The 22,981-nt window shown below is 30.3% G+C and overlaps 1 protein-coding gene across 1 annotated transcript in view; it reads right to left on the bottom strand.

Annotated features, from left to right (window-relative positions):
• The window catches only part of LOC145261202 (uncharacterized), a 751,089-nt gene that overhangs the window by 237,918 nt on the left and 490,190 nt on the right, over positions 1–22,981 (bottom strand). The window contains exons 59-71 of the mRNA XM_080119542.1: positions 21,153–21,272; positions 19,186–19,305; positions 18,673–18,792; positions 18,223–18,342; positions 16,130–16,246; positions 14,499–14,618; positions 12,865–12,981; positions 10,361–10,480; positions 6,622–6,741; positions 6,127–6,246; positions 5,557–5,679; positions 3,270–3,389; positions 303–422 (exon numbers count right to left, since the gene is read on the bottom strand). Coding sequence (XP_079975668.1) covers positions 303–422; positions 3,270–3,389; positions 5,557–5,679; positions 6,127–6,246; positions 6,622–6,741; positions 10,361–10,480; positions 12,865–12,981; positions 14,499–14,618; positions 16,130–16,246; positions 18,223–18,342; positions 18,673–18,792; positions 19,186–19,305; positions 21,153–21,272 — 1,557 coding nt within the window. The remainder of the gene's footprint in view (positions 1–302; positions 423–3,269; positions 3,390–5,556; positions 5,680–6,126; positions 6,247–6,621; positions 6,742–10,360; positions 10,481–12,864; positions 12,982–14,498; positions 14,619–16,129; positions 16,247–18,222; positions 18,343–18,672; positions 18,793–19,185; positions 19,306–21,152; positions 21,273–22,981) is intronic.

Here is a 22,981-nt window from a genome sequence, read left to right on the forward strand (position 1 = left end):
AATACAAAGAATTAAATGATTGAATAATTATCGATTAAATTTATTTTTTATTATTCTTTTAATTCAGTTGGAATTTTTAAAGGAAGGACTATTTATTTAAATAACCCCTATTTAGTTGCCTACACATGATTAAATTATTTTGTAATTAATACATTTTAATGAGATGACATTAAAATAATTGGAATGAATAGTTAATGAATTCATTGAAGTTTTAACTGTGTGCAACATTAATTTATCTTTTATCGTCATTTAATTTTATAATCTACAATTTTTATTGGTTGATTTATAACCAATCAACTTACGACAATCTTGTTCATCTGATCCATCAGAACAATCAAATCTTTGATCACATTTCTTGCTAGCCTGAATACATTGTCCATTTTTACATTCAAATTGGTTGGCTTGGCAACGTTGTGAAGTGGCTGGGTGAGTGAGAGGTGAAAGAAAAAGAAAGGTGCAGTGCATAAGACGAGTGCAAATAATGTGATATCGATGAAAAAAATATTAGAATAAGAATGTATTAGACATTAATAAAAAAAATTCGATTACATTGTCAATAATAGTTTAAAGTTAGACCCATTTCATACACTAAGGTTAAAGTCAAAACAACATGTTTCAAGTTAATCTAACTTTACATACTAGGTACAACCACCTTTTCACATGCTATGTATGGATATGCAGTACCAGGTTTGCTAATTTGCATATTTATGTTTAGAAAAGACATTTTATTAATTAGCTGTTTGTTTTTATTTATTAATTCAATGTTTTTTTTTAAATTTCAATATAAATAGTTTTGTTTCGGAATAATGTTTTATTTCTTAGACAAATATTTAGCATTTGTGTTCAAATGTTCCTTTCATTCAAGACCAATTCGACTTTCAACAAATTACAATCTATTTCTAAATTGAAAGTGAATTTCTTTCTTTTCTGTATGGTCATCTTTAAAAGATAAATTGTTATCCACGTTACTAAAAATGTTAATGTTCATATATCTATATGAATAAATGAGAAAGATTTTGTTTCATGTTTACAATAAAGTTATGAAATGTTTATTATTTTAAAATCAATGTTTTAAGTATTCCAAGTAGCAAACTCTGAAGCAATAAAGAGCAGTCAAAGTCAGCTAGTTGTCTACTAAACGGATTTTTTTTTATGTCAGTGTGTGCATATATTTTTACATTTCGGGTCACTCGATGAATGTTACTATGTAATTTATTACTATCAGTCAGATCATCAATGAATAAACTGCTTCTACACCAGGCTTGCCCGATGAAGAGTGTGACTAGTATGTCAATAACACAGTTAACTTGAACCAACTTGCAGTAACATATCAAACTCGTTGACTTGGATTAGTGAACGCACTACACAGGGTTTAACACGAGGTCACAAGGCAGGTCAGTGCATGTTGAGTGCAAGTTGTGTTGACAGGATTTGCCATCTCACATCACACCTCCATATATAAGGAAAAGATGAGTGTAGTCAGTCTGTTACAACAAGAGATTCATGTATATTTCAGAAGTCAATCTGTCTCTGATTTCGAGAAGATGGAAGACTTCTTATGCAGGAGACAAGATGGAGGTGGATTGCAACTAAGGTGAGACCAAAATTCCCACCCTCCTAAGGATGATGTAGAGAAACAGGGGCACAACTTCAACCGTGGAAACTGAATAAAGATCCAATTGTCCAGATAAATAAGACTTTCGTCTGTTGCGATGCATGAGAGAGCTTTTGTTCCTGGTGCACTGAATGTCGGGACACAAACAACTGGAGGACACCACCAATAGGTATGAAAGAAGATATAAAAGGTATATTCTGCTTTGTTTTTATAAACCCCTCAAAAGGGCTGATGTACCATAAAAGTGAACACTGATATGCAATATAAACAAACTCCCTCTCCGCATTACATAATCATCCAGCAGGATAAAAAAATGGCTCAACAAAGGATGTATGAATGATGAAGCCAGTTGTAGGATCAATGGCCATCTAAAGTGCTTGGTGATGCACAATAGATTGCCTCTGAATTACTTGAATTCCAGAAGCTTCCTTCATCTGACCGACAGCATTTGTCACTTTGTAACACTATGGTGACGACAGCTACATCACCACTTTCCACTAAGCAATAACCTACAAGACTGTACTACTAGAATTTTGTCAGATAGTTTGCTACTGTGTGAAATAAAAAATGGATACCATAGTGTTATCTTAATTTCTTTCTATTTCTTAATTACAACATTATATAAATAAATATTTGAAAGACAAATTGACAAGGCTTAAAATGTTTATTTTTCCGTCTCATTTTCGCATTATTTTCATTTCGTTTTCCATTTCTCAAACAGCAGCAAGATTTTGTATAAAAGAATTGCCATTTAAAAACTGGGTTTATTGTAAAGATCCGGACTTATGATGCTGCATTTCTAAATAATTTGCAACAGAAATATATATGTACATTTGTAGCCAATAATGTTTATTTAAACAAATAAACATTGTGTGTATATATATATATACTAGCATGGGTGCCCGGCGTTGCCCGGGTGTTTGGAGTTGTATGCTGATAAAAAAAAACGTCTTTTTTTTTTTTTTAACTTTGTCCCCTATTATGACCCCTTAACATTTATTGTTTGGGGCTCAAATCCAGTTATTAAGTTAGATCCCTGTCCACGGAACCTATATATAAAATTTCACGTGTTTAGACTCCAAATTGTAGGAGGAGTTTGGTAGAGTTCTCGAAGGTCAAATCGTAGAACTTTGACCTCTTAATCGGAGGTGTATGCTGTGCAAAAAAAAAAGCAAACAAACAAAAAAAATGGTTAATTTTTTAAAACTTTGACCCCTATTATGACCCCTTAAAATTTATAGTTTCGGGCTCAAATCACTTTATTAAGTTAGATCCAGGTTCAAGGAACCTATATCTAAAATTTCAAGTGTCTAGACCCAAAATTGTCGGAGGAGTTTGGTAGAGTTCTTAAAGGTCAAATCGTTGAAATTTGACCCCTTAACAGCCAAATTTCTGGCTGACACCCGTCACATCGATTTTTCCAAATCTCAGTACCCGGTATTTCAAATTTCGAGTCTATAGACTAAAAATTGACAGAGTTATTGCGTAGGGAAATGTACACAGACAGACACACACACAGACACGTTCACTTTTATAGATATATAGATATATATACATACATGTACACACATAATATACATGCACATACATATACATACCCACAGACACACACACACACATATATACTTTAACAATATTTTATTAAATTACTTACTGCAGTTGGTTTCATCTGAACGATCCAAACAATCATCATAATTGTCACATTTGTAATTAGCATTGATACATTGTCCGTTTTTACATTGAAACTGATGAGGTTGGCAACGTTGTGTAGTGGCTGAGCAGAAAAGGTGAAAGATACAAAGAAAGGTCAAGTGCAGTGCAAAGGGAGATAAGTGTGCAATAGAAACAAGCGGGTCATTTTAAATATGAAATCTCTTAGTGTGGATTAAAACAAAATAGTATCATGTTTCAACAAAAGTGTCATATTATCAAGTAGATCCATAGAAAGAATTCATTAAAACATAATTGGCAGCAAATTAAACACTCGCTTTTAAATAAAAACAAAGAAAAATCAATTAAAAAAATCCACACATTGAGTTTTACGTACAATTTTTTTATCCCTACTACACCAATTACCATTCATATTATGTCGATCGGCCGACGAGTCCAGAAAAAGAATTGTGAAAAACTCATTTTCACATTTTTGTGTCTCATTTACAAGGAAAGCCATCAGATTAATTTCATAAATTTACATTGTAGGATAGTTTTGTAGCTAATCAGTATCTACTAACTAATCAGATTTATCAGCGCCTCACTACTTATGTTTTCTCCAGTCAATGTGAATCAATCCTTTGCTTGGAATGAATGCTTGTGTCCATCAATGGGTCAAATAAGCAATTAGTTAATTCATGGTAATTCGTATTGATCGAAAGACCAATAAGACTAACGATCAAATAGTTATGCGCAACAATAAGGACAAGTATAGTACCTCTCAGATTAATAAACCCTAATTTGCAAATCAGCAATATCAATATTGAAGTCTGCAGAAAAAAAACTTTTTGTGGAGTAATGATGGCTTTAAACTGAGAAAACAGCAAACCAGTGGTTGGATTGGGATCCTATTTTCTGGTTTTCTTAATTATTAAGGACGTGATACAACAATAGCGATATAAAGGAGAATAGCAAGTGAACCTTGGGTTTACTTTTGGTATCTTTGTAACTTTCGCTTTCCTTATTTTGTCCTTTATTTCTCACATTCCATGAGCGATGTTTCTCACAAAAGAAAAATTGTTATTTTCTGAGTCGGCTGTCGTTTTAAAAGGATGGGAAAAAAAGATTTAAATGATACTCTTTGACGATTTATAAAAGTAAAGAATGAAAAACATTTTAGACACGGAACCATTTTTTGAAACTGATATCACATGTACACAAGTTGATCATCGATACTTATATTGTTTTTGACAAACACACACTAGTTATTCGATAAATGATAATCTGCTGGGGAGATATAAGTGGAATATGAGGGATGTTGCAAAAATTCGTAGACATGGAGAGCAGAAAGTGGACCTTGAATTTACTTTTGACAGCCCTATAACTTCCTCCTGTTGGAATTGTCAATGTGAGTCATGTTTTAAAAGCTGTGAAGAGTTGCCTCCCCTTATTTGGTTTGTACTGACATGTGATAAAAGGATTTGGGTAACTTGAAGTTATCTGTACTTTGACTATATAAAACGAGTGCATGGCGTGTGCTTTCCTCTTCATGTGTAACCATGTAAATAAACAGATGTGTCTTTCTCCATCTGTGTCTAAAGGTTAAAACATGTTAAGTGTTAACTGATTTGTTTTTTTGTCAACCGTTGATGACTTTTCATGTGAAGATTATCTAAAGAAGAAAAGGTTTTCTTTATTTACTTCATAATTAACCAACTTAACTTACACCTCCTCCTCTGTTTTCCCTTTAACCCTCATATTCTATGAACGAAAGTTTTAACAGTGAAGAAAATTGCTGTTTTCTGGGTAAGAATCGATCCATCTAATACTAATTGGTTAGTTTTTTTGCTTTTGAAGTAGGATTCTTTAATGCCTTACATCAAATGGTTTCACATCTTGTCTGAAGCGATTGCCATAAAAATCGCTTAACTTTTGAGTACATTATGGTTTAAAAAGATATTTCATGGAGGCTGATCTTTGTCTTGAAAACGACACATAAGGATTAATTATATCTTATTCAAGGCCGATTCAACATCAATAAAACCGCAAGTATTTTTCGTATATTGATATTTACTTACAATAATAATGAAATTAGTAATTAAAACAATTCATGCATTGTTTTCTATATATTTCGGTAAATTTTTATTGTTTATTTGGAATTATAAAACAAATTTACTTTTTAAGTAAAAGAAGCTTAAACCACACATTTACTTAGATATGTTTTTGGATTACTTAATAGAGCATGCTATTCATAAAATATATCAATGGATTATATTTAGCATGCTACTTACGACATTCTAACTCATCTGAAGCGTCAGAACAATCAAATGTTTCATCACATTTCTTGCTTGCCTCGATGCATTGTCCATTTTTACATTCGAATTGGTTACGTTGGCAACGTTGTGAAATGGCCGCTTGAAAGGTTAAAGAAATGAAAGGTGCAATGCATAGGAAGACAATGGAATGAAAATAGAAAATGACATTTTACAGTTAGTTTTTTATAGTTAGCTTGAATTTGTATTTTTTTTTTTTATTATTCTTTTAATTGGTGAACTTTGTTAAAGGAGACGTAAATAACCCCTATTTACTTGTCTCTACATAATGAAATTTTGATAATTTTGTAATTTATACATTTTAATGGGATGATAATAAAATAGTTGGAGTGAATAGCTAATAAATTCATGAAAGTTTTAACAGGTTATGGAATATTAATTTATCTTTCATTTTTAACATTTAATTTGATAATGTACAAATTTCTTTATTATTTAATTTTATAGTGTATAATTTCAATTTCTAATACTAAATTTTATCATTTAATAGTGTACAATTTTCATTGGTTGTTTTATAACCAATCAACTTACAACAATCTTGTTCGTCTGATCCATCAGAACAATCAAATGTTTGGTCACATTTCTTGTTAGCATCGATACATTGTCCGTTTTTACATTCAAATTGGCTTGATTGGCAACGTTGCGATGTGGCTGAGAGTAAGAGGTGAAAGAAAGAAAGGTGCAGTGCATAGAAAGACAAGTGCAAAGAAAGAGTGAAATACGAAGATGAAAATTGGTTGTAAAAAAAAATTAAAACGTTTCTGGAAAAGATTCATTGAGATTTTTTTATAAGATTTAAATAATCATGGTTTTGAAATTTGAAAGGAAATTTTAAATCTTAAATTTGATTTGAACATTTTCAAATATTTTTCAAAAATGTTACATTGATTTGCACGATTGAAAGGCATTTATTTGAAAATCGTAGAACTTTAAAATATTTTCCTTTTTAATGTTTTATCTGGAAAAAATTAAAAAGTTGTTTAAATGTATTTTTATTTTTTACTTGAAAATTACTTATTTACTTACTGCAGTTGGCTTCATCTGAAGCATCAGAACAATCGAATGTTTGATCACATTTCTTCCTAGCATCAATACATTGTTTGTTTCTACATTGAAATTGGTTAGGTTGACAACGTTGAGAAGTGGCTGAGTGGGAGGTGAAAGAAAGAAAGGTGAAGTGCAAAGAAAAAGTGGAATTTAAATAAAGATAGAATAGGAGTGAAATGGAGATAAAATATATTGAAATGGTTCATCTAAATTATTGATAATAATTAGACTAAAATTTAAATTGTAATTATATTTTTGAATATGTATTTTATAATCTTCTATATAAATAAAACGGTAGATGTATGCGTGTGTGAAAATATTTAACCCATAAACTCTTAAACTACTGGGTCACATAATATAAATAAACAGAAAATAGTAATCATACACTTAGGATGGTTTATAATGAGTAAAATCTTTTAGATGAATGAATAACGTGTACATAAATATGTTAACAAGCTGAAATTCAAACTGTTCATTTCAACTGCCGACATATTGCTGTTCCTTCTGCGCATGCGCAAATTCAAAGGTAGCTTGAGATGGGTTAATTTTAAATCTTTCATATATATCTAGTGACAGTTCAAATGGTAGGAAACATTTCTGAAGCGCTAAATATTTTGGTTTTGATTCTAGCTGATGGCACCAAAGTCTTTTTTTTTTTTAACTTTTAGAATCAGTCCTATATATTAGATACAATATAATATTCAACAGAGAATTGGCTCTATAAGAAATCTGCATGAATTAGAATATAATTAAGCATATTTTACAACTGGACAAACTCTTCCCTCATTCTTTGCGAGTCTTAAAGAGAAAATATAGTTGAAATTTAGTTTCAGAAATTTCATTCATAAAATCAAAGTTGACATAGGAATGCCATCACCTGCTTAGTTAACAGTGGTGATTGGTCAAGAGATTAGTGAGACAGATGTAATGCAACAAGAAAAGTGTGCAAAAGAGAAAAAAAAATGTACAAACGAAGAAAAAAGACCTCAGTTAAATGTAGACTAAGATTTCCAGAGATTTTTTTAAATAATCAGAATAAATTAAAAAAGAAAATTTTACAAAAGGAATATTTTCGAATCTAAACTCACAGCTGAAACTGAAGTCTGAACCGCATGGTTTCACATGTGTTTATGATTAATACATATATACGATTGGAGGGAATCGATTCTGAACAATGCTGAGTGCGTCCTCTTGATTGTGTCCAAAATGGACCAGGGAATATTCAGAATACAAACTTCTTCATAGAGCTCTCACAAATTAAAGAATCTACATCCACCACCCTACTCTGGTAAATAATATTCCTATCTTAAAGATAACCTAAGACTAAATATCTTTCAGCAATTTTATAATGTACGATACTTGGCTTTCATATTAGATTTCAGAATTTTTTAGATGAGGATTAATAATTTGTATTATTCACACTACTGTTCTCATCTTGAGTTATTTTTACAACATTTCAATCTGGGTAAAAGTCCAATGTCATTCGTAATTGTATTTTGAGTATCAACCCATAGCATAGTGAATAAAGTACTTGGTAAAATTCAGTTGTAAGTTACATGCTTCTAGATGTTGAAAGTTCAATCCTCAGTATGGGTAACATTCAAAATACAATTGTGAATTACTTATGACTTTTACAGTTATGATTGATGGAAAACGAACATGTTACCCCCATCCCCACCCGTGATTTAAATAAAGGGTTCTGTTCGAAATTCCCTGCAGATTTCCAAGTTTGACAAGATACACCTGAAGAAGGTCGGAGATTACATCGACTGAAGTGTTGTGAAAATGACACTCGAGATAAAGACAGTTCAAATAATGCAAATTGTCATTTATAATTGTCAGCTGTAATAAATGTGTTAATTGTACTTTTGTCTAGTCTAGAGATGGATGTGTTTAGAATCTATGTTTAATGTATGATCTGAGAATAAAAATAAATTCTAATAACGTTTTCAACTTGAAATAAAAAGAAAAGAGTGCTTTTTTTATTGTTTTAGTTGCATTTATGCCATAAACCATTTGATTTGAGGAAGTTGTATTTCATACGGTTATCTGATAAAAATTCCAAAGCAAAAAAATTATAAAGTCGTCTCTCTTAAAGTTTATAATCGATAATATATCACCTCTCTGTTTAAATGTATGTATCCCTAAAACTTTCGACAGAGGCAACGGATTTTCACAAGATTGGTATCATTTTGAAGGTCGACCCTTCGAACGACAAATATTAAAAAAATTGACCAAAAATTCTTTCACCCACAACTGGGCATTTTTCTACAGGGAGGTATCGTTTTTTTCGTAGATATTTTCGAAAGTCATCCCCTCTTTTCGATTGTCTAGCCTTAATTTAAACCTACGTCACTTCCGGTCTGGCGATGGGCGCAACAGCAAAGACGTCACTTTTTTTCACATTCTTTTCCTCCTTCCTTCGCGGTATGGGTACTACCACTTTTTTTTTTTGCTTAACACAACCTCCAAACACCCGGGCAACGCCGGGCACCCAGGCTAGTATACTATAAATATTGATTTTATCAAATAATCATGAACGCAGGTTATTTAAAGATACTTTGCCAGCGGCAGGTAATTTAACTTGCTGTTAATAATTTTATTCATAATTTTTAAAAGATATTCCAACACCAATCATTTTTACAGATAAAGGAAAACAGAGTTGAAATCCACATCTGAATAAGGTCTATTATACAGACCCCTACTTCAAATGACATTGAAAGCAAATAAAATTTGCAATTAAAATAATAAAATGGTGACATCTACATAAGATGGCATCACACCAAAGAATCGTGAAGGGTCCAGAAGGACAGAAGAGGCAGAGCACTTGAAAAGTGCAGAGAGCATTGGGGTATTATACAGGCTTTTTATCACTCAAACTAGAGAATACTAAGAGTCGTTGCCAGTGATAAGTCCAAAGGTAAACGGCTGTTGTGATAATCTGAAGTCATCTGCACTGGTTATCGAGAGAGGTGGAGAGCACTGGAAATCTGGGGAGGCGTGTTGTCACTCAGACTCTAGGGAGCACCACAGGTTATTTCCAGTGAGTGATCGCTGGTGATCACTGTAAGAACTTCTAGTGGGTGGATAAAAGGAGGGGAAAAAAACTTCTCATTTTATGCTTCATTTTACTCAATCTGTTTATATCCAATACAGTTTTGAATTGAAATCGTCTCTTATAAAGTATTTATGATAATTTGGTTTATCCAATAACCCGGCTTAATTTGTCACTTTAAATAAATTTTGTTCTATAACAAAAATATCCTATTTTATGGAGATATTTTTTCTCAGATCGGTTTTGTCTCCCAACGTTTGCATACCATTGCAAATAAATAGCGAAATATAAATTATGTGTGCAATTTTAATGTTTTAAATCATGTAAAATAGTTTATATTATTTAGATTAATCAAACAACTGTTCTCCTTAAGTGTTATCTGCACAACGTTTCGGTTGATGTAATCTTCAGCAGGTGTAAAAGTCGCCATGTTTTGGCACGAAAAAATAAGGGATGAAGAGATAGCTCTGCACTCTAAGGTTTTGAATTTTGGGATCTAGTTGGAAGTAAATTTACATGAATTCTAAAGATAATTGAATTAATTTGAATAATACAAACATTCATACTTCATCTAAAAAATTTAGAACTATAAAATAATTTAACTTAAATTAGAGGAATTTCGTCTTTATAGTCTGGATATTGTAACTATGGTTGACTACTTACAACAGTTGTTTTCGTCTGACCCATCGGAACAATCAAAATAGTCATCACATTTGTAGATAGCATCGATGCATTGTCCGTTTTTACATTCAAATTGGTTAGCTGGGCAACGCTGTGAAATGGCTGTGCACGAAAGATGAAACGTGTCAAAATGTTAAGTGCAATGAAAAGGGAGATAAGCATGCAAGAGAAAATGAAAAAATAACAAGCAAAAGATAGTTAATTTTTTTTTTCAATGGAAAATACAAATTTTTTAATCAAAATATTACACCTTTACTTTTTTTGTTACTTCCAAATTAATTTATCGATGGTCAGGTCTTTATTTATCCTGCTTTCTCTCAAGTCCATCCTTATCACTTTCTATGTTTTCCTTGGCCTTTCCTTGAAAACTGAACCTTTTACTTCAACCGTTCTACATCTAATCACCAAAAACTTTAATTCTTTCAATATGGCGATACCATCGAAGTTTACTGTTCCATATGTCTCTCTCCATGCTGTCCAGATCTAAGCCTGTGTTAAATATTAACCGAGTAGCACCAAAAGGTGTGCTGGTTGACGATTATGATATATTTATAAAAATAGAATATCAGAAAGAATGTTATTACAAAATATTTGCAGATAAAATAATTTATGTTAAGATGTCTTTATAGGAAATAATGTTAGAACACAAACAATAATTTAAAAATATGTTGACTTCTAAAGTCTGACATAACATTACATATAGATCACTTAAAGTGATGGGGACTTCAGGAAAGAGTGCTTGAAAGACATTTGTTAGTCAAGAGTCGGGAGAGAGAGCAGGCAGACTCAGAGTCGAGGAAGGACAGAGATGGTCTGCAGATCGTGATGGCTCCCAGAAGAGAGAATTAGAAATGGCAATAGTCTAGGACCAGCATTGCAGCTTTCCAATTGGGAAAACATTCAGTAAATAAAGCTGCTGTAATTATCACCAAGACTTTAAGTTGTGCGGATCTTCAATTGCAGCTTTCCAAGGATCCGTCAATAAAAATAAAAAATGAATCAGGTAGGTTTCTCTGATTGGCTCAATGTTAAGACCCCAAAGAACTGTTATTGGTCCCTTTCTGTTGTAAATGTTACATATCCGTTGTTAAACTGTATCTGTTAACCTATTAGCACTGTCATAAGTGTCATCGAATGACAGAAAAACTAGATTAGACGAATACGGGTATATACACACATCATATAGATGACAGTGACATGTCTATACAAATGTATATACACTCTGTATACACACATTCATTAGAAGAACATGTTATACCACCAGACGATGTACAAATTCAGACACATACACACACACACACATACATATACACACACACACAGGGTGACCAAAAGAAAAAAACAGGCCCTAACTCTAATTAGGCCCCGTTTCTTAGTGTTTTATCCGAATGAAATGAAACTTTGGTCACAAATAGTTTATTATATTCAAAACATCACATCAAAACACTAGGGTCTTTGGCCTTTTTTTTTTTTCTATGTTGACTGTAAAATGCTCAAAAAAAACAATTGAATGTCCTGTTTTTTTTTGGGTCATCCTGTATGTGTGGGTGTATATATACACACACACACACGAGACACGTACATAATATATACTCTCCCAGTATACCACATCTGTTTTTAGGATTTAGCAAGAATATTATGAGATCCTGATCACTCTAATGAGATGCAGGTACTCTAAAAATAAATGATAATGATAGAGCAAACTCTTCATGGGTACAAGTGGGGGTGCTCTTCTTTTACCTAGTTAATTCTTCACCTCATCTCCTTGCAACCAATCTAAATAGCATAAGGTAAATTTATGCAAATTTAACACAAGTTAAATGAAACACTCGCATCAAATCCATCATATCATTCTCATCATTTCTATCGCATGTGTGCAACCATCACTATCAAATATGAAATAAATTTTAATTTAAATAAAATTTTTAAACAAAAGTGGAATATTTGTTTTAGTTAATGTCCAAAATTTCTTCCCCCATATTAAAAGCAAAAATGAAAAATCCGTATGATGTATATATCTGTGATGAAATGAAAATACCATATTCCAAAAATCACAAATTGAATAAGTAGTTTTATTTTTTATAAAGAACATCATTTTTAAGAAATTAATGGGAATTCGTAGGCATTACAATATGATTCTCACAAGTTTGTCTTATTGTTAAATTATCTCCCTTTATTTTTTGTTTTTCTAGATTTTTTCAGAAGAGTCGCTTATCGGATACTCATTAAATTTAATTTATTTAAAAGTAAAATTACTATCAATTTACATGATTTTTTGGGATATATTTTTCATTTCGTCACGTGTACAGATATCCTACAGATTTTTCTTTATTTTTGTTTTATCAATATAGAAGGAATTCTGGGCAAGAACTTTTGCTTTTACTTCTAAACCAAGGGAAAACATGGATTTTCATGTACACACTGTCATATCAAGAGCTGAAAATATTTTAAAATAATTTACGGGATCATACTTTCGAGTTACTTACTGCAGTTTTGTTCATCTGAACCATCCGAGCAATCAGAGATTTGATCGCATTTCTTGCTACTCTTTATACACTGTCTGTTTTTACATTGGAACTCGTTAGGGTGGCATTTGAGTGCAGCTAGTTCAAAACCAAGAGATGATATTTAGTGTGAGGGGCAGTGCAAAGAAGATTAAAAAAATAAAAAGAATGCATTTTGTTAGTAAAATATTTAAATATAAAAAATAACAGAAAAATAAAGATTTTTTCCTGAAATACTAAGTTCCACTGTAGTGATGCAACAAAAAAAGCGAGGTGACGGTGGCCAAGTCGTTAACGACACGGACTGACAACCTAGGTGTGCCAGGTTCGAATCCAGTTCGTTCTATAGAAAGACTTTCATTAGGGGCGTTGGCAACCTCCACATAGTCCCTCGCATAAGTACTCTATATCTTTATAGAAATAAAGATAACTAGAAAGATATTGGAAAAACGAATGCCAATAATAATTATCTAATTCATAGAAAATACAATGAACGAAGCTCAACATTAACCATCATCATCTCGTGTATGGATGACCAGTGAGGCACCAAAGATGCATTATCAGCAGCAACAACATCCAGAGTTTCAACATTAATTAGCAGTAAGTATTCAACAATCTAGCAAATTTGATAGCAGTATGTTTAACTGATAAGTTTAGAATGTTTCTATTGATATAGTTGAGCTATTTGTTATATTCACAATAAGAACAGCTTTCTAATATACCGTCATATGTATTCGATAACTTCCAAGGCTGAACTAATTTGCATATTGCTTTTCAAAAACAGAACTTATCAGTTAACTGTTCAGTTCTTTTGGTTTTATTTGATGGTTGTTTCCATTTTACTATAACCCATGCAAATATTATAATTAGGAATTTACCATATGTGAATATATTTTATAACATGGATACATGCTTAGTGCTTTGGCTTTCAAGTCCTTTTCAGTTAATTGGTTTCAGAAATTTGATTCTCATGTTTCTGAATTTTTTAGATATGAATTGATTATTTGTCTTCTGACTACTGTTCTCATCTTGAGTGTTATTTTCACATCGTTTCAGTTGATGTAACTTCTGACCTTTCTTTCCAAGAATCAATGGTGTAACATATGAAGTACTTGATAAATTCAGTTGTAAGTTACATTTTTCTGGAGGTTGAAGGTTCAATCCTCATTGCGAGCAATAAAAATAACATTGCAAACTACTTAAGACTTTTTTACCCAGGTATGGCTCATGGAATAAGAGCATGCTACCCCCATGGATTAAATAAGGTGTTCTAGTCGAAATTCTTCGCAAATTTCTGAGTTCAAAAAAGATACACCTGAAGAAAGTTGGCGGTTACATCGACAGAAACTGAGAAAATAACATAGATTAAGAACAGTAATATGGATAATCCAAATAATACAAATTATCCAATATTGTTTTTTGGGAAGAGGTTTCCATTTAATACATTAAAGTACTTGTTTAAAATATGTTAAACTCTTAGAGTAGAGATTTTATTTTTATTTTTTTTTTTACTTGCTTATTCAAAATATCAATTCAGGAATTCACCAAGGAAGAACCAAGCATTTTTGTATGGCATTTTTTTTTAATTATAATTAAAATACTACTTATTTACTTACTGCAATTGGCTTCATCTGAAGCATCAGAACAATCAAGGTTTTTGTCACATTTCTTGTTGGTATCGATACATTGCCCGTTTTTACATTCAAATTGGTTAGGTTGGCAACGTTGTGAAGAAGCTGAGTTGTAGAAGTGTAAGATAGGAAAATGTTAGGTGCAAAGGAAGGAAAGTGTGCAATTAAAAAGAAATGAAGAGTTATATAAGATTTTTAAAAATTCAAGATGAAGGTTAGTATCAAATAATTATTTCTTAAAAAGTATATTTCTTTAAGTTTACTTATTTTAGTGAGACATCTTTACAAGACTTTAGAAAAATTAGACGTTTATAGAGGATATCTTGGAGCAATCTCTGAACGATCTGAAGGTCTCAATATTTTATTTTTTTTATTTTCAAACTGACTTTAATAGAAGTTAATTATATGAATTAATTATGAATACAAATTCAGAACGAAACTGTCCCCTTTTATTACAATAATTGTTTAACATTCATTTTTATTTCTAATATCTTAGTTATTTTATCATTTTTATTATTTTAATAATCTGAATCGATACAAAATATTAACAAATGTGTACGTTTTTTTTTTTACTTAAGAATCACAATTTATGAAAGTCAAAAGCTACTCGAGGATAAGAGGTAAGATGATGGATACATTGTCAGTTGAATGATAACGAATCTTATGAGAGGGTTTAAAATAATCAGTGGCATGGATAACATTTTAATTCTCCTTTACACTATTAAGTGGTATGACGTTTTTATTGATTTCTGGATTTGCACATTAAAAAACTTAAATTAGTTATATTATATTCAAATTACGCATGTCTATTTTCCACAAGATATCCTCCATAGCCTGATAACTTCAGTAAGTCAAAAGCTTGAACAAAAAATCCTAAGTGATGAATTTTGGATATTTTCCTATTCTTTATCGGAACAATGACGAGAACTTGTCCAATACATGAAAAAGTTGAAAGACAATTCTTGTGAAGCATCCACTTATTCCATCGTTTATTTAAATAAACATTTGCTTCCTATTTCAGGGTTTTCTTTTAGAGGCGACGAACTTTAAATTAAGATAAATCACAATTATTATTTTTTTTTTTGTATACAAATATGGTTTATTTTAAAGATTAATTTTCGGTGTTTACAACCAATAGTTGCCAAATGTGCAGTTAAAGTCGCCATATCTAAAAACACCATATATATATATATATATATATATATATATATATATATATATATGCACAGGGAGAAAAGGAAACATATAAAGTTACATACTTTATAAGTTTATTATATTCAACTTTACAACAAATAACTGTTCGGATTAGTTCAATTATTTGAGCTATTGTTCTTACCTGGACTTATTCGCACAACGTTTCAGTCAAAACCAACTTTCTTTAGGTGTACCTTGAACTCCGGAATCTTTTGGTCGAACTTAAGATACCCCTGAAGATAGGTTACATCGGCCAAAACGTTATGTGAATAAGACGTGAGAATAGTAGGCAAATAATCAAAATACGTATATATACACACGTGTGTGCATACATATATCTCATAACGACTTATGAAAATTATACACAAGTAAAGGTTTCTTAAGAATTAATTTACCAACTGATCATATTTATTTGTACTTACTACATTCTTGTTCATCTGATCCATCTGAACAATCGAAGTAGTCATCACATCTGAAGCTAATATCTATACACTGTCCATTTTTACACTCAAACTGAGTTGGTGGACATTTTTGTTCAGCTAAGTGGAAGGTGAAAAAGAGATAAAGTATGAGTTAAAGATTTTTAAAAAAAAAGTAATCAAGAGAAGGTGTTAAAACAATGTTAATAAAACGTAAAATGTTAAAAATGTTCCTTTTGTTATAAAATTGGGTTACTATTTTGTGCAGGTACATGCTCATGTACAGGAAAACATTTTCGTTGGCTTTTCTTCATTTTTCTTTTTTTAATAAAAAAAATCAGAAAATAAGTGCATTTTCTTTTTGAGAAATAACAAATATTTAACAGAATTTAATCTGTATACTAAATAGTAAACTTTAACTCGCCAGAAGTAATTTTTGGGTGTTTATTTTCAGAAGAGAGTGATACTAGTGAAAATGAAAGACAATCCGAAAATGTTTTCTTTTAAATATTCTAAAATGGCTGATACAATTTTTAAGGCTAATTTTTTTTTTTTTTTTTTTTTTTTTTTTTTTTACACAGTGATCACCACTTATCAAGGCCCGGAAGCCACTCAGGGATAAGGGTTATTGCAAGTACATTAAGTTAGTGAGGAGATTTGCTGAAGTGTTTACTTAAGGGGGCGGTTCATTAGGAATTTGTTAACATTGGACTTGAAGACATCCAAATTGTAGTCCGGAGGGAAGCAGGCAGACGGAACAGAGTTCCACAGGCGTGCAGTTCTTAAACAAATTTATCTTTTTCAAAACAAAATAAAAAGTGTTATAAAAAATACATTCCATTCATTTCCTAATATTCTAAACTGAATGCTATATTTTATTTGTGCATTTTAAAACATTTTAAAATAATTATTTTGAAAGATAGAATGTTACATTTTGTGTAAATTAAATAATTCTTTTAAAGTACTGTTCCTAAATTTAAAAAAAGGACACTGAAGATGACTTAACTTTTCTTTTATTGAAGAACTGTATTTAAAAAAGAAATCACTAAAATTATTCCTGCTTGACTGTTGCATTTTATTTTTTTAACAATTTAAATTCAATAAATGTTTCGGTAAATATTTTTTTGTTGTTTTACTTCGTTACTTTATTGGATTTGTTTTGAATTATCAGAAATGTTTAGTTAGAAAAAAAGCAATAATTTAGGATTGTCTTCTCTTGCTAGTATCACTCTCTCGAAAATGGAAGAAGAAAAAAAAACTTCTGGCGAGTAAAAGTGCACTTGTGCCCATATTGTACTAATATCGAAAATGCCAATTCAAAAAGAACTGAGAAAAATAGTTTAAAAAGGAGATAAAAATAATACAGCCATATAAAACATTTAATTTCTTTTTTAACTCATGTATCATTTATGTTTATTTCTTTGTTAAAATGATTTAATATAAATATAATTTATAAATATATAATTTTCTTTTACTAAGTACTGATACTCATTGATTTTACTCAGTAAATATTTATATGCTTGTTTTACAATTTCCAACGAAACCAGAAAGATAAAATAAACAAGTATTCAACAAATAAATATAACCAGAAAAATTACCTTTTTACCTACCTGGATCAATTTCTGTATGTTTTAAAGTATTTCACAGACTTTTTTCATTTAATTTAAAAGGTTCAGCCAAATATATCACCTTAGATTGAAAAAAAAAATGGCGGCATTGGAGTTACAAACTTTTCCAAAAGCTGAATATTTTTTTTGTTTTCACCAATTTTTCCTTTAAATTAAGTAGGAAAGTAAATTTTATCGCATTTCGTCTTTTTTAAAATCTTATTTAAAAAGATAAAATGATGATCAAATTTAGAAAAAGCTTGCAAACTCAATGTCAGTATTTTTAATTTCCAATCCAAGCTGATTATATTTGGTTGAACTTAAAAAAAAAAATCTTAAAAGCACACAAAATGAGCCATGTAAGTAGAAAAGTAATTTTTATTGACTATAGTAGCATTTATGTGTTGAATATTTTTTTCATCGCTTTCTTGTTCTGTTGGAAACGTTAAAACAATGCTAAATTGAACAAATTATTGCTAATCTACTTACTACAATTGGCTTCATCTGAAGCATCAGAACAATCAAATGTTTGGTCACATTTCTTGCTAGCATCGATACATTGTCCGTTTTTACATCTGAATTGGTTAGATTGGCAGCGTTGTGCAGTGGCTGATTAAATGGTGAAACAAATGAAATATGCAGTGCAAGAAGATGGTGCAAAGAAAAATAAATGCGAAATATAAGGATTAAAAAAGGGAGACTTAAATTTTATAAAAAAAATTCATATTAAAACAATTATATTTTGCTTTTGTTTTTTCTAAATTACAAATAATTGTATTTGAATAAGAATAATTGTCTGGGTGAGAAAATATTTTTAGTTTAATGTTACGTCTACGTACATTTCATTTTACAATTTAAAAAGTTTTTATAATATCGTTTAAAGTTTACCATTTAATTTGTGTAAATTTATGTAATTTTGATATTATCTAATCAACTTACAACAATCTTGTTCATCTGAAGCATCAGAACAATCAAATGTTTGGTCACATTTCTTGTTAGCATCGATGCATTGTCCGTTTTTACATCTAAATTGGTTGAGTTGGCAACGTTGTGGTGTGGCTGAGAGATTGAGAGGTGAAAGAAAGAGAAAGGTGCAGTGCATAGAAAGACGAGTGCAAAGAAAAAGTAAAATATGAAGTAAAAAGTTTGAAAATGAAATTATGGGATTTTATTAAAGATTTGGAATATTATTAATGATTAAGCAATAAATGTCAGTACATTTGAAATAGAATTTCATTTTTTATGATTGATATTATGAGTTAATAAAATGGTAAAAATAAAATGAGTTGTTTAATGTTTTTTTTTAGACCATTCACCAATTATCAAGGCCAAAAGCTGTTCAAGGATTCTGAAATAAAACCGATTCGATTCTAACTTGTATTTTTGATGTTTGATTAAAGACTTTGCCATTAAAATATGTTGCATTCTTTATATTTTGTTGTATTTACTTACTGCAATCTTGCTCATCTGATCCATCTGAACAATCAAATCTTTGGTCGCATTTCTTGTTAGCCGCGATGCATTGGCCATTTTTACATTCGAATTGGTTGGGTTGGCAACGTTGTGCAGGGGCTGAGAGTAGGAGGTGAAAAAGAGAGAAAGGTGCAGTGCATAGAAAGACAAATGCAAAGAAGAAAATAAATTCAATACTTTATACAAATATAAAATGGCGGTTTGCTATTAGATATTTATTATAGTTCCAGCGTCAATTGTCATCCATCCATGTCATCGAGTAAGAAAATATCATTAAGATGAGAATCTAAATTGTCTTCGAATTTTGTAGATGTTATGGACATATCATTTCGTTGTTATATTTTTGTAGTAAATAGCCAATATGTAGAAATAATCAACTTGCATTGTTTGCTATTTTCATGAAGATGGTTTCAGTCAGTATATGTGACGTTCTTGAAAGGGTCGAAAGTGTTCTGTAATTTATTCTGGTATTCTGGAGAATGATTAAAAGTATTAATAGCTAGAGTTCTGTAGTGAAAGTGAAACAGTAGGATAATCTGTTATTCTGTGAATATAAGTATAGTGCAAAGTAGAATGTATTTGAAGTGTAGGGAGTGCCTGTTACTTATGTTAATAATCTGTTGTAGTGTATTATAAGTAGTTGGAGGATGCAAAGGAAATAACGACCAATCAAAAACAAGTATACCTGTTAAAATTGTAACCCGGTGACATGCGTTTTGTGTAAGGTCTTAATGTTTAGAGGTTGATGAAACGATCATCATTGAAAGAAATTGATCTGTATAGAGATTTTCTGGTGTTTACTTGTACATGTAGGAAAATGAAAAAGCAAAAACTAAAATGATTTATATGTTCATCAACATTTTGTCTTTATTATAAGACTTCCCGAGATCATTGATTTGAAGAAATAAAATATAAGTATAATGATTCTTCTTATTACTAACTTTGAAAAATTGGATTACATAGACATGTAACAGTTTAATTATGCGACATAGTTAAAGTGATGGGGTAGGAGACGTGATTTAATCATAAAGTTTACTGATGAAGAAATACCTCTTAAAACAATATTTTTTTTTGTTAAAAAATAAGTAAAACATCATTGTGTTGGGAGTGGTAGAAAAGTAATTTTGTCAGAAAATCTTTAAGATTTCAGTCAACAGATTATGGTAAAAATAGTTTATTAGTAGCAAATTCAAAACCTAATTATGTAATGTCCTTGTTTTTGAAAATTTGATTTCTTCCCGGTATGCTTTTATCATAACGCTTTGTATGATGACCATTTTCGACTTGCATATGCACAAAAAGATATGTTAGCATGAATAAAAAAAATCATCTAAGTTAATCGATGGTAATTTTTTTTAAATTTATATCTATATTTGCGTCGAAAAAATTCAGTTATTTAATCATTGCAGCATAGCTTTTTAGTATACCATATATATATATATATATATATATCTCTTTGTGGGCACTTACATATAAAGAAAGTAAACCTAACATCTATTTGTAAGGTAAATTTGCTCAACTATTTTTAAACAGTTTATAATAAATTAATGTGTGGTGTTATTTACATATAATTTTCTTGCCCTATCATCATTATATATATATATATTATACATACATACACTTATCGATATTAACATTGATTAAAGTTATTTAATAAGAAAAAAAATTAATTATTCAATTGTCATGTAATCAAAACGAAACTTTTTTTTTTTTTTAATTTTTAAATCACAATATATTTATATTAAAGATATGTGATGTAACTTATACATATAAAAAATACTTCTAGATTAATAGCTGCTGGATGGTGGATTATTTCTGCTTCTACTAAATAACTACATGTATGTATATTCAGTTAAACAGTAAAACCAATTTGCATGCGGTTTCATTTTTTTTTTTTTAAGATATTATGATGAATATATTTTTTTTATTACTAGATTGGTACTTACGACAATCTTGTTCATCTGATCCATCAGAGCAATCAAATGTTTGGTCGCATTTCTTGCTAGCATCGATACATTGTCCGTTTTTACATTCAAATTGGCTGGGTTGGCAACGTTGTGCAGTGGCTAAGTGAGGGAGAGGTGAAAGAAAGAAAGGTGCAGTGCATAGAAAGATGAGTGCAAAGAAAATGTGGTACATAAATTATAAGATGTTTAAAAAAAAAAAAACAAAAAAAAACGCAAGCGTCAGGAATGATTTCTGATATTATTAATAATGAAACGTTGATACACAATTAAATTTTAAGGGCATTTTTCTATTAGCATTCATTTTTATTGAATTATTAAATTAGAAAAGTTATAAATATTAATGAAAAATGTAATTTCTATTTTGTTATTTTGAAAATTGAACTTTAACCTATTTTTATGTTAAAAGAATAAGTGCAAATTGAACATTTTTATAAGACTGAAATTTTTATGAAAGGATATATTGACATTATCTGAATTAAAAAATGGATAAACGTTATTGAATTCTATTTTTATTCAAATAAAAACTAGTTTTAAGTGAAATTGTTGGAAAGAGCTGACCCAACTAACCCAGGGTGAATGCTACAAATATGACTGCTCAGTGACGTGCAGAGAACTTTTTTAGGGCAGGTGCTCGAGTGAAAAAAAAATGGCAAAAATATAGTAATGAACACAGTCTCGGTGGGGCACAAGCCTATAATACATTCCTCTGAAAAGGGCACTTTTAAAACAGGAGGAAAAGGGGCAGGTACTTTGGCATCCTTAGCACATCCATGACTATGATATATGACTATAATTTTAGGATATTTAATTATTTAATTGGAAATTTTAATCCAGTCTAGTCATACTAAAGACTTAAAAAAATAGTACTTGATGTGCCTTTGTTACACTCGTCATTATAAGATAAGGATCAAGGGTAAGTTGAGTAATATAGGGAAAGGAGTATGTTCTCTGCTAGTTGTTTTACGTAAGTTTATTCAGTCTCCCCACTGAATTACATTTGTTTTAGCATCCACAAAAGAACATTAACAGTAGAGATGATTCTTCTCTTTGATCGAGACTGAGACCTGAAGAATGTCTAAGGTTGTTCGTCCTTTCTGGGATGTTGCCTATTTTTTTGATGTTCTTATATATTTTTTAATTTGTAAATATCTTGGTTGATATAAACTTTCTAGTTTTAAATTTTTTGATAAAAACTTTATGACGGAACTAAATTAATGTACAAATTTTTTTTTTGTTCTCAATATTCTAATTTTTTTTTTAACTTTTAGAACACATGTATGAATAGACAGCGAATAACTATGGCCTAAATAAAACCGAGCACAAAAAGAAATTACAAATACCAGAACTTTATGAAAGACTTGAAAGCAATATAGTTTCTGAAAGAAATAAACATACTGGCTGTGGCAGAAGAAATTAGTTTCATAAAAAAAAAAAAATTTAATTAAGAAAAAAATAACTAGATAATTGTGAGAAAATCAAGCCCTAACAAAGTACAAGCAGTAGCTTTAAACGAGTCCCAAAATATAAACCATTAACAAAAAAAAAAAAAAAAAAAATGAATATAAAAGAAATCAAGTTTTAGGTCCGGAATGGAGCCCTTAGTCTCTGAGAACTAAACTATAAAAAAGATGAAAAAAAAAAAAAACTTAATATAAAAAAATATCTGCTCCAGGACAAATAGCAGTAATTCCTCGAATAGAACAGTTTGAAACCATTTTGAAGTTCCATTACAAAGATTAAAATCAGGATATGATGCAACTAAACCTTATATCTAGAATCCTTATACTAATTTAGATCAAAATCTATTA

The sequence above is a fragment of the Euprymna scolopes genome, chromosome 37 (assembly GCF_053919585.1).
Source record: "Euprymna scolopes isolate OS-2025 chromosome 37, ASM5391958v1, whole genome shotgun sequence".
In the NCBI taxonomy this organism is placed as follows: domain Eukaryota; kingdom Metazoa; phylum Mollusca; class Cephalopoda; order Sepiida; family Sepiolidae; genus Euprymna; species Euprymna scolopes.